Source organism: Metarhizium robertsii (genome assembly GCF_000187425.2).
Source record: "Metarhizium robertsii ARSEF 23 chromosome Unknown MAA_Scf_3, whole genome shotgun sequence".
NCBI lineage: Eukaryota > Fungi > Ascomycota > Sordariomycetes > Hypocreales > Clavicipitaceae > Metarhizium > Metarhizium robertsii.
In genome coordinates, this window is record NW_011942171.1 from 587,262 (window position 1) to 599,738 (window position 12,477).

Consider the following 12,477-nt stretch of genomic DNA (forward strand, 5'->3'; position numbering starts at 1 on the left):
CGTGCTCTTGTACCGTCACAGTGCCCAACATCAGGAAAAGGCACCAGGGAGTTTATTGTCGGCACGACCCCAATCACAAATCCTCTCTTGGGAAAGGATACCGCGTTTGAAGGTTTTCATTCTCCCACCGCCAGTCGCTAGCTACGATAGGCAATTCTATGCCATTGCTCCGAGAGTGCCAGTTATAATCACTTCCAAACTTGTCCAATACGACGGCGTGGTCGGAACTCTCGCACATCGCCATGAATTTTATTCCTAAATAGCTTTAGAGACTTGCTTAATTGTGAGTTTCAGTCGACAGACATACCTCCGAATTCCCATTTATCCTCGCCTGAATCAGGCCATCTTGTAGTGGAGTAGACGCGGAAGTAGTCGACTTTTTCTATGGGGACAGTTGCTGAACCATATACATCCTTCAGGCTCATCTCCATCTCACCACTATCACTAGCCGCAGGGCTTTTAGCGAATACAATATCGTTAGCTGCCACCTTCGGATTGCGATGAGAACTTAATTTAAGATCATCCCACGTCCCAGCGCGGACGATGCCGCCCAAGTGCCATTTAAATTTAAGGCTCTTAAACTTGTCACAATCCTTTTTCCAGGACCAATCCGTAGGCTTTAAATTTGTGCCCCAATTTGTAAACCAGGCATCGGCAGTTTTATGAAATTCAGCAACTTTTGATGAAGCGGCACATTTTGCTGTGATTGTAATATCTAAAATGTCAATTAGGTTTATTCTTTATTGCAATTTCAGGACCCGGCAGTAATTAGATGACAATAGCTTACCTTGCAGGTTCAGCTGGTTTGAACCTTCCCGTCCATTGTCCAATCGGCTGACCAGTCTAACATTTTTAATGTCATTAATAGTTACTGTCTTCAATGTATAAGCGTCTGCAAGGTCTACATCGATGGACATTAGGTCTCCGGCGCTGGGCGACTCTTTGAGCAGGTAGTGCGGCTGGCTTTTGTCATATCTGGGATTCTTTCCGATTTCCAAAAACAACCGATCCCAGCTTCCGGCCGAGATAGTGTCGGATAGTTGCACCTTGACTTTGATTAGAGACCGAAGCACACAATTCTTAGAATTTTGCGTCGCGTTGTCCAAGCCGTTTGCGCCCGTTCTTGGCTTGTGTATTTTTTGACACAGTTTTGATAGCCCTGATGGTGCTATTAGGAAGAGAAGTTAGCATTACCCGAACGGGTGCCGTTTTGCGTTTGACGGGAAATTGTAGCTACTTACCCTCCGCCCTTTTTTGTTGGGAGTGCCACATTCCACTGCATTCGCCAACAAGTTCACATGTGGTTGGTTTCTCCCCGCTTTCAAGGCTTTCAATAATTGCCTGAAGCTCCTCGTCCGCCTCCGCAAAGGTGCGATTAGGACGCTCATGCTCCCGGTTCATTCTGGCCAAAGCTTGGGCAAATATTGAATCTGCCTCAAGAATAAGCGATTGGGTTTGGGGATCAACGCCAGAGGCGTCACACGGCGCATTGTGGTCTCGTAGGTATTGGGCAGCTACGATGATATCGTCCTCATTGAGCGCAGGAGCTTGAGCTTCCGCTGGTTGCGGCCGCTCTCCCTGAATTTCAGTATATGCCCAAGAAGAAGGCTCAGGAAGCCCATCAAGTGAATATGTCCCAAATTGTAGGGGGAATTGGCCGGTAAAACCGACAGCAGACCCAACCTCTTGGCGGTCCATGAATTGTGTCCAGTAGCTTCTATCGAGATGCCATGGGCTTTCTGGATCCACGGTTGTCAAAGCGAACTGGTCATACCTTGCCTGATACGCTGGATTGGGTGTAAAGTCGGCGGCTGTAATGACATCACTCAAAGGGTTGATTTGATACCATCCCATGACTTGTTCCCAATGAACACCCCCCAACGCGAATACTTCAGGGTGCTTTTGGTCCTCAGTTGTTGGGTCGATCATATTCGGAGTAGCACGGATCCTATACAGCCATAGCCCAAATCTTGCTGCCTCTCCCGTGGTGGTTGATACGGAAACATATGCACTTGCCCATTCTTCGTTGGGATTCTCGGTAGGATGCTCACCTATAAATTCCGGGTTATATTCTATGCTAAACTCGCCAAGCATGTGGCGCCACATAGAAAATGCTCGGTCATTATTTGCATAGTCGCCTCTTGGGCGAAATCCGCCATCTTTTGCAACCTCAGCCGGGCTTCTAAAGTCTCCACGGTAGACTTCATTTGCAGGTTGTTTGGGAGCTCTGCCAATAATACTTCTTTTAACATTTGGAATAGCGCTGCTAGGGCTTATCCCCAAGAGCACAAGATGTGCGACTGAAATGATGGTGTTCCAGCGCATAGCTTTCGGGACAGCTGAGTTAAGTCAGGTTGTGTTTAGAGAAAGAATGAGAGGCGTTGTAGATGTTCTGTATATTGTGTGGGAGAGCGGAGGAGAACACGGGCAAGAGGAGACCTTTTATAGCAAGCCGACACATGGCATATAGGCTTATCTTTCATTCAATATTTTGTCAATTATAGACCACCAAGGTAATTGCCCATGAACCAAGTGTGAGGGATAGTTATTATGTACTGACTCATGCATCGGATCATCGTCAGCCTATATGCACTGTATTGCCTATGGGAGACTAGGTAGGATTAATCATCATGTGCTGTAGTGTTGGTCAGATTACAATGTAGAGAGTACGCTTAGGCTGCGTCGCATTGAGTGGTTGCATTTGCATAATTTTGAGACCCATTCTTGGCACCTAATCTGTCATGGTGCATAAACTACACGGTAGTTAGGAGAAGGTAGACTTGCCAACCCAGCAGGGCCCTACATTTAGGTAAGATACAGCTGCTCGCAAGAGAGACCCATAGGAGATCACGTAGTCCGCTAACGGCTGCGTCAGTTTTTGCTCGCTCCCCATTGTATCTTACGCTCATTCAATGTTTGCCATCAGCCATTTTTACGCTACAGAACTTAACAACCACTGAAGACGAATTTTAGCGGTGTGCCGTCAAGCTAAGGTGGACGGCGAACTCGTCCCGGGTGTGGAGTAGTGCAGTTGACAGTTACTTCCTTCACGTTTATTTAGTGAGCATATGCTGTAGTTTGAAAGAATGTGTAAGGCCTGCTGTACATTTCTTCTCGCAGGGTCTGTCAACCAAAAGAACGCGCTCTATTTCTGAGCAATTATACCCACTTAGTTCTCCTGTTTGCGCACATTACAGCGCTATCTTGCATAATGAAGCCTTAGTTACGCATTCAATTCCTTGTTTTGGAAGGTCCTGTAATTTCCTCGATACCACTGCTCGTGTCACAACCCACCGGTTATTTGGCAGCTGTCGTCTAAGCACCTTATCCGTTGACATTACTGTTAATGCTCACTAATATATCCTTCATGCGCATAAGGCACAAATAAGGATACAATATAGATGTAACCACGCATGAGGCTTAGCGGCTATTAGAAGGGAAGTCCAAAGGGAGAGACTGATTTATGAATGATAAACACGCCTATAAAAGGATACTGTAGCCTTGATCTATTCTGCTCTAAATCGCCACTACCTACTTTCCTCACTATCAGTTACTCTCTTACGGTTGACGGACCACTACTTGGTACCAGTTTTTATATTTTCTACCAATTTCAAAAGGAGAATTTCGACATAAAAACCGTACTCGTCGTCCTCTTCTCTCTCATCGGATCGACCCTCGCGATGCCGCCTAGTCAGAGGCTGGAACGACGCCTCGGTGACGCAGACCAAAAGTGGAGAAATCTCTGGAGCAATTTCTGCTCTAAGGAGTATAGAGATGCTCAGAAAATGCAGAAATGAAAGCAACTCGTCTGACGGCGAGAACACTAGCCATAAGATTGCTATGGAATGCTTGGTAGACCATAGCAAAGCCGATGAGACAAGCCAATCTCGCCATGATTCATGCAAGACCCAGGCTGTCAAAGGTGCTAGCGTCTGCTTTCATGATGAAAATAATACCAAGAGAACCCTGCCATAATGCCAGCGGGAACAATGGGAGGCCTACTCGCTGCGCTGAAACTGGATCGACGGCACCCATGACTACGCATGATAAAGAGTTGTCACGCTATGAGACTCATTGTTAACTAAGCTTATTTCTTCAATATAAAAGTTATTGTTGTTGTTTTCCTATGTATCCTTTAGAATGGTTCATGTCTTTTATCTTTAGTTTAGAAGACTTCCCAGCCACCCTGATTTCATCAGGATGGCTGACCAGCCTCTCAACTACTGATATCGATGATTTTATGACATCTAGAAATTACGTCAAGCAGAGTTGCAATCCACGGTCCATACCACTGGCCTGATCGGTTATTGGATTGTCTAATCCATCCATTCCACTGGAACTGCTGATGGAGTGGATGGAGCGGATTCATTGGATTTGAGGTGGGGTAGTTAGAGGCTGCCCTCCAAGTTAGGTGTGCGGGCTTAACTCTGGCCGAGAGCTACCCTAGAACCGAGACATAAAATGCTCTCGACAATGCAGATATTTTGGAATTTTGCGAAACCAGTGTCACTAGAACTGGTCAACCATTTTTTCATTGAAAGGACATATACTATAATATTAAAGCTTCGCATGAGAAAATTGAAGAAATAGTCGACAGCCCATTTATTCTTTCACTCTTTACCTGTCTGGATAGGCTATCCCTAAAGCGTGCAGAGAGGGTGGATGTGTCATATAAAACTGTCTCTACCCTTCTAAACTGAGATAGACGGAATAACTCTTTTAGGGAAGAAGAAAAATGAATAGACGGGATTCTTACTTGTGTATCAATAATACCTAGCTAACAATGACTCCTGTAATGTGACGGTTGTGTGTAAATACATCCGGCACTGCGCCGTAAAACTTCTGACGGCATTCGTGTTACGACCCAGTCATATGCAGGAAGCAGGCTGCAGGTTGGGCCGGCTGCATGGGCCGCCGAAGAAACATTTTGCTAGAGTAATTTGGAACACGTCAGGGGGAGCTGTCGACTGCGATTGCTGGATATGTCTCGCCGGTAAGTAAACGGTCTTCAATGTCTTCTGACAGCGTCGCCAGATTGGGTAATGAACCACAGCTGCTACACAGGCATGACTCTTCCATAGGCTCCTAAGGCTCGGGCCATTCCGGAGCTTTCAGGCAACAGGTAGACTAAATAATTTGGAGCGCTGTGAGCATCTTGGGTCGGACTTTCAGCAGAACTGGGCCATTATCCTCAGTAAATGCTTGGGCAACCGGGAAGAGGCGCGAAGAGTCCGAATGATCACGAGAAAAATAATGGTGGAAGCGGAAGTTGGTGGGTTGGATTTGCTACGCGCATATCAACGATATTCTAAGGGTGGAAGGTCCTCTGGTATAGAATATATGGACAATTACGCCTGCAGGTACTTATTACATTATCCTTTTGTTTTAACTGTATGCCACTTGTAGAATGATGCCTTATTCAATCAACATACTAGGCAGCCTAATATAGACGGCATCCTCAATGTTCCATGAAGGATTCCATAGAACAGGGCAGCAGAGCACGACAAGCACTATATGAAGAGTGTCACGGTCTGCGCGTCGAACAATACAAACATAAAGATTATTGAGAAAGCTCTGTCAGACCCTTTGTCACAAACCTGACTGTAGGCTCCTTGTTTTTCTTCTGTGTATGAAGTACTGTGGGAACCGTGCAGCTTTCAAATGGAGATCTTTGCCCCTTTGGGTCCTCACAATATTATCAAGCCCTCTTTTCGTTTCCCCTCTCGGAGTTCCGAAAGCGCCCCACTCCAAGATGTAGACTTTTCCACGGAATTTTGGGCGCCACTTACAACGAATCGGAACCCCGATGTTCAGAAGTCACCGTTGTCCCAGCGGCCCCAGTTGTCCAATCAGGACAGGTTCAGTGGGAAAGGTGGATCTATGGACTTTTGCATGACTCAAAATGTTGGATTGTAGGAGGGCGCCTAGGTTCGCGGGGACCTGCGGCGTTAGAATTTCGCGGGACCCCGCCTACAAAAAATCATGCATACCAGTGGGATTAGAGGAAGGTACCCAGAGCGGGTACACGTGTGGAAATTGCCTCACCATCACTGGAACCATGTTCAGACAGCATGGCCAATTTGTCATCTCTGCTAGAAACTTAAAACGTTAAAGTAATTGTGAGACGACTTACTTAAGCCGATATATGCTCGTTTTGTGGCTGTAAAGGATGGCTTGGTACGCAGCGTAGCTTAAGGGAAGCATTAAGACTAACTGTATAGCAAGCTAAAGGGGCTTCCTTTGCGATACGATAAATAGAGTTATATATGGTGCTTGGATTATAAGCACATGTTAAGTTATTGTAGATCATCGTTAGGAATAAGGAATTAGATGGAGGAAATGATGGCATGTCTTGACTGGAACAAGCAGAAAGATGATCGGGTTGAAACTAGAGTCCGCGCAGAAATACGCGAGGTTCGTGCAGCTTTAAAGAGAGGTGGCTAAAACACGTTTGGAACAGCTTAGAGGCGCTACACTCATTGCCTGGGCAAGAAGAGGCAAAGAATTGTATAACGTCAAATAATATTCGCTACCAAGACGAGAGGCGTAATATTGCCAAAGTCATGTCGCACAGTGTCAGAAGTTCTTACATTATTGTCTAGTGTCAGAAATACGATGGCACTACAGTATCACGGAGAGAATTCAACTGCATGTTCAAAAGATTGTTGTTCAGTTTATCATCCAGGACGGGAATCCTCCCAGACTAGAATGACTTTTATAAAGCTGCTGCCCGTTGGGCAGCAGTATTGCTACCCAAGCATCAGGTGCAAGCTGTGCACAGTGCGGTGTATCAACCTGCAACTCCACAATCTGACATCTAGCTGGGTGATCATACTGTGCACGGCAGTTTAGGCGGGATCCCGCGAAATTCTAACGTCGCGGATCCCGGCGAACCTAGGCGCTCCCGTACCAACACCCCGTCTTTTTGGGCTCGCTTTGGCTCGCACGACCTACCTTTGCGAGGTGTTGCCGAATGGATTCGTCCAAACTCTGTACAAGCTCTGATTAGCTACGTGATCCCCAGTACTCCTAGATGCTCGTAAATCTTTTGTCCAATTCCTCAGAATCTGTGACAGGTACGGATGGATGGATGGATTTTACTTCTCTCGGAGGGAATTTCCTAAAGGGCCACGACACTAAACAGTAGCTAGTTGGACAGGTACGGGGGCCGAAGGCGAGAGTGCGAGCCGAGCCACATCGGACTCAGCCTGTCGCGTTTTAAGACGTGTATTAGCTATAGTCATTGAGAAAACGTTCCAATTCTTGTATATTCATTCATGGCTGTCTGTCTCCCTCCTTCCCTCCACCGAGGAAACCCCCGGTCCTCGATACCTTTGGAATACTGCTTTTTGCCACCTGGGTGGCAAAACGACCGCGTAACCAGCTTCAGCCTAGATTTCTGAGGCTCTGCTGATTTCGGCCATGGATTGTTATTAATTGTCAGTATAGCGGTTCCCAGCAACTCCTGCATTCCCCAACTATACGACAAGCCACGCCTACCGTGACTCCCACGGCAGGGCTTTTTACGCAAGCTCGGCCATCCTGGCCTTCGCTCATAGATTCGCCTGGGTTCCCAGTTCTTCCACGAACATTCCCGCCAGGTCTTTCGATTTAGATCAGCCCGAGGTGCTCTAAAGAGGTGCGCGTCCACTGTGGTCTAGCCCCTCAGTGGATTTTGCCCGACAGTCAGTGATGTAAATAGTGCAAAATACCGTATACGATATTTTTTCAACCCCACACTGCACTGTATTGTTTCGGAATTTGCTGCACTGCACGGTATACGGTATTGCACTGTATTTGGGCAATATTGTATTGCAATATCATATCGCACGGCGTGCAAAGAGCCGCCTGACTCAAACATTAAGCTAACCAAATTGAGTAAGGCTGATACTTGGGATTGTCTCGCAGACCGTAAAAAAAAGATTACTAAGGCTATCCGCAACTGACATAACTAGTTATGACTATATTTCTAAGGATTTAGACGAAAAGTTCTCCCAGCACTCACTTATGTTAGGCCAAATGTTTAGTTAGATAAGAGACATAATGTTCGAGGATACTTGTTCATCCTCTTCAATAATTGCTGTATCCAGGGTAAGCCCGACGTCATCCACCCAAGCCACTTTGTGAGAATTCGACCAGGACTTTATGCACTCAATTGCTTCGATGATGCTAATTCCCAACCTATTTCTGCGATCTTGGAGGGTGATTTTAGTGTCTGAGAAGAGGCGTTCTGGTTCGGCAGACATGGCTGGAATTGATAGAAGATCGAGCGCCATTTTGGAAAGGTTTGGATAGAGCGTCTGTTGTGTATCCTCAAGCCACCACTTTCGTACGTCCTTGACCTTCATTCTTGGGGCTGATATATAATTCTGATACTCATCAAATTGGGCAGGGAGTTCAAAATCCTCCTGTTCGTCTTCCCAAGCAAGGAACGAATTCCTCACTGGTGGCTTGTCAACCAAGACGTGAGCTGGAGACTCGGCTGTCTTGGCGAACGGTGCGTAACGAGACTTCCAGAGACGTTCTACGGCGGTCTTGCTACTATCAATCCACTCAGGATGGCCCTCCCAGGCAACGTCAAAGTAGTGCCACTTTCGATGAGGACTGAGCACAATAGCTGCAACATATGCAGATGAACGCTCCGTAAGAGTGTAATATGCGTCGAGCTTCGCCCACCCGGCCTCAATACAAGGCGCCATAAAAGCGTCACTTCCATATTCGATTCGTGCAGCTTCAAACTTACCAAGCAGGAAGTCCATTATTGGTAACGTTCGATCAATTGTATGCGCGTGGCCTTCTGTAGCCTTGGTTGCATCAGCGAATGATTCAAGGAAGTTGCAAACTTTTTTCAGTTCAGCCCAGTCTTGGTCCGAGAGTGAGTCCAGCTTCAAGTCTTTCTCTTTGGAGCAAAAGTAATCAATTTGATCCGCAAGTTCGATAGCTCTTGCAGTCATATAATACTTGGAATTCCATCTTGTATCGTTGTCGCGAAGAAGTCCCTTCTTCTCACTGATCTCTTTGAACCTCTGCATACGTTGCGGACTACAGCGGATGAAGACAACAATATTGTGAAGCTTGCCAAGAGGACCAGCCTTCCTCCATTTCAATATTTCAGATTCTGATGGTTTGATATATCCACTCGTGGTATCCTTTTTAACCTTGTTTTTCCCAGGGGCTTCGACTGGTGCGGTTTTTGGGAACATGGATGCGTGCGCTGCCAGATTGATAGTATGGCCATTACAACGAAGGCGGTGATGTTTCGCGTCATATGAAATATCATGCTTCTCGTTTAACAAGTTCTGCAAGCTATTCATCAATGTATCATTTGAATCCGCATTGTCTGAAACAAAATATCCAATCTGGGTGACAATTCCGTATTCCTCGACAAGTCACAGTAAGAATAACAATCAATTTTTTTCCACGAGAGGAGCTTGATTAACAATCTGTCTCACAACGTGACATTAACTAGTTAAGCCTCTTCACTGAAAGGGAACAGCCCCACTTTAGGACTTAGCTCGAGTCAGAGCTTCCTTCGGAAGCTCTTACTCTCCTTGTGAACAATCGCTTTATCCAAGTCGCATTTGACCTTGCTCGTGCCCTTGTACCGTCACAATCTGACTTCCCAAAATTCTCTGTGACGTGCATTTGTTCATACAGATGACTGGTTGATAACATAATGTGTCCAGACTCCATAGCGTCAGACGTGACAATCGTTCGGTCATTTACTCTTCAGCTACGGCCTGAAATAAGGTTCAACTCTATTGGCGATTGGGTCTGCATCATCCTGGGTCCACAGGGTTGGGCATGGCAGTCAGGCATCCATCCTTAAGCTGTGACCTAAAATATGGTTAAACTGTATTGCCGGTTTTGGTCCGCATTTGTAGCGTTGCGCGGTTTTTTAACTCTTGTATGTTCATTTTTCTGTCTGAAAATACATGAAGAATTCCCCTCTTTTATAATTAGAGAAACCTCCGTCCAGGGACGGAGGTTTCTCCACCCTAAAGTTACCCGAGTCAACAGCTTTATCCGACAGCATTAGGATGTGATAGAACAGTTCTGCAACCTTCTACTGTGAAACAAGGAGGCAAGTTGGTTGGTATTATTGAATGTCATTGTCCAACACACATAATTGTCAGAAATACGGTGACACTCTTATGGAGATGAAAATTGTGATGTATTCTTGTCTGTTCTGTCCAGTGTCTAATTTGAAGAATTGAGGTAGTCTTTTATCTTTACTCCCCAACCACCTGAATAAATTCAGGTGGTTAGCCAACCTTCATATTTTGTAGTCACTGAGAATCTAAACCCCCCCAAATCCTGGCCGCCAGCCCTGGACTGTTGAGCATCACCTCTATAAGGGGCTGAGCCCGGTGTGGCCGCCGGCCGGGACCCAGCGACGAGCTTCTATAAGTAGCTGCGAAGGCAGTGAGAACAGCGAGTCTCACGGCCCACCAGCTCAGCCCACAGGGCGGTTTAATTAAAGCCCGAAATAGACCGCATGACTACAATATGAAAATTATATCCCAACTTGTGGAAGTTCTTAATACCTTGGTTCTGAGATAAAATACTGCTTTACCCCCTGCACTGTAGGGCGGTGGCGCAAGGGGGAGTAGATCAGCTGAGGGCGGCAAGTCTGCGCCGATAAACAAATCCTGTTGGATAAGGCTGCCTCTGTTAGTTGAACAAGCAGACTTGACGAAATTGCTGGATGTCATAAATCATTGATATCAGTAACTAGTTTGAGAGGCTGGGAAGTCTTCTAACTAAAGATAAATGATATGAACCCTTCCGAAGGATAGAGAGAAAAAGAACAATAATTTTTTCACCAGAAAAGCTTAGTTAACAATAAGTCTAATAACGTGACAAAATTAGTTAACGTCGGGGGTGTTGAACATGAAACAGCATCACGTGCAGGGTCCAGCCTGCGCCTTCCATAAATAGCGTGCCTTGGCAGCATCTCTAGCTTACAGAATCAACGCACTCCTTTCATCTGTGTTCCGCTGTGACGTTCAACAGGGGGAAGGGCAATAGTGGGGTCATCTGCGGACTGGCGGCGTTTCATTGCCAGCATTGCGCATTCCTCTGCAATCATGGGTCCATGTTCGTGCATTTTCAATTTCACTCGCATTACTTTTTAGGTAATCGGCGGCGCCTGTCCGAGTCATGCCCATTGTAAATACCCCTTGCAGAGAGCTTGACTGTCGCGCAGTTTTAAATAAACTACACAACAGATAACCATGATACTGGCGCCAAATCCTACGGCAACTGCAATGACTCGAGTCTGAATATGCGCATAAATGTCAGTATATTGCTGGGCATTAATACCGTGGGGGGTCATAAGTATTCGACCAGGGTAGCCGACTTCGCGTTACAAAGGGTTCCGAGCTCTCCAGCATCTTTAAAAAGTATATATAGGGGCAGATAACCGTTTGTTCGAAGACCTTATTTACATCCTACTGCAAACAATTCCTATTACTATTATCTATTTACCAAGATCCTATCGTCAAGTCTTCGCCCAAAATGAAGGTCTCCGCTACTCTGGCTACTCTGTTTGTTGGGCTAGCTGCAGCCCGTCCGCTGGCGGTCCTTGATCCCCAGGGGCGTAGCAATCCAGTTCAACCAAATAATCTACCTTCTCAGACAATAGCTATTGTGTACTATGAGCTCATAACAGTTGTACACCTTGGCCCTAGTATGGCACACCACCATACTTGCTCCTACCCTTGTGAAAAACACCTCATTTTTAACGTGGTTCAGTCTTGCTTTTCTTGTGAGAAAGATATGCTTCAGTTGCGAAGTCGAGTTCTTCCGTTGCGACTGCGCCAAGACGCAGCCGCTTACTTATGTCAACCCGAATCACTGTATCCCTGACCCCGCAGAGCTCAATGACCTCAGCATGTAGGGTCTCGGCGCCATCTGTTTAGCCTAGTTCGAGAACTCAGACATGGAGGGATTTCTGACTATTTGTCCGGCTCCACGGGGCGCGATCAGGGTCCTTACTACGACCAGTGCGACTAGTTTCAGCACTTCAGCTGCATATATGATACAAGTTGACAATAGGAAGCCGTAGAAATGGTACTGTCGCGTGTTCCAAGACTGCAGTTGATTACACGGATAAGTCCCGTTGCTGAACATGTAAAAGCACCCGGCAGTGAATTGGGACGTGAAACTTTGCGAACCCTACTCACAACGCAGGCTTTTTACCAAGTAATATCACACGAACTATGTCGGGACATAATTAATGTATCTCAAGTGACATTGGTTCCTCTTAATCCTGCCATCTACACTTGGCCATCTACACTTGATTTTCACATGCCCAGGTGCTAAAAATTGGCGAAACAGACTCTTGCTGCTCATGCCTAACACCTCAACCACACACAGTCTTTATGGCCTGTCCTTCCTTACTGTTCATGAACTCCTTGCTAAAAGGATAGTCCGTATAGCCCACCGGGTCCTTTGCACTGTAGAACGTATTCC

The 12,477-nt window shown here is 46.2% G+C and overlaps 2 protein-coding genes across 2 annotated transcripts; both read right to left on the reverse strand.

Moving 5' to 3' along the window:
• Positions 1 to 73: 73 nt before the first annotated feature.
• Positions 74 to 2,325, reverse strand: MAA_00392 (heat-labile enterotoxin IIB, A chain; the record flags this gene model as incomplete). The annotated part of the gene is made up of 4 exons (XM_007818390.2): positions 74 to 255; positions 308 to 715; positions 788 to 1,168; positions 1,242 to 2,325. 4 exons carry the CDS (start codon positions 2,323 to 2,325, stop codon positions 74 to 76), a joined length of 2,055 nt encoding a protein of 684 aa, XP_007816581.2.
• Positions 2,326 to 8,027: 5,702 nt separating this feature from the next.
• MAA_00393 (Ribonuclease H-like protein) lies at positions 8,028 to 9,203 on the reverse strand (the record flags this gene model as incomplete). Its single annotated transcript, XM_007818391.1, has 1 exon — positions 8,028 to 9,203. One exon carries the CDS (start codon positions 9,201 to 9,203, stop codon positions 8,028 to 8,030), a length of 1,176 nt encoding a protein of 391 aa, XP_007816582.1.
• Between the last annotated feature and the right edge of the window lie 3,274 nt (positions 9,204 to 12,477).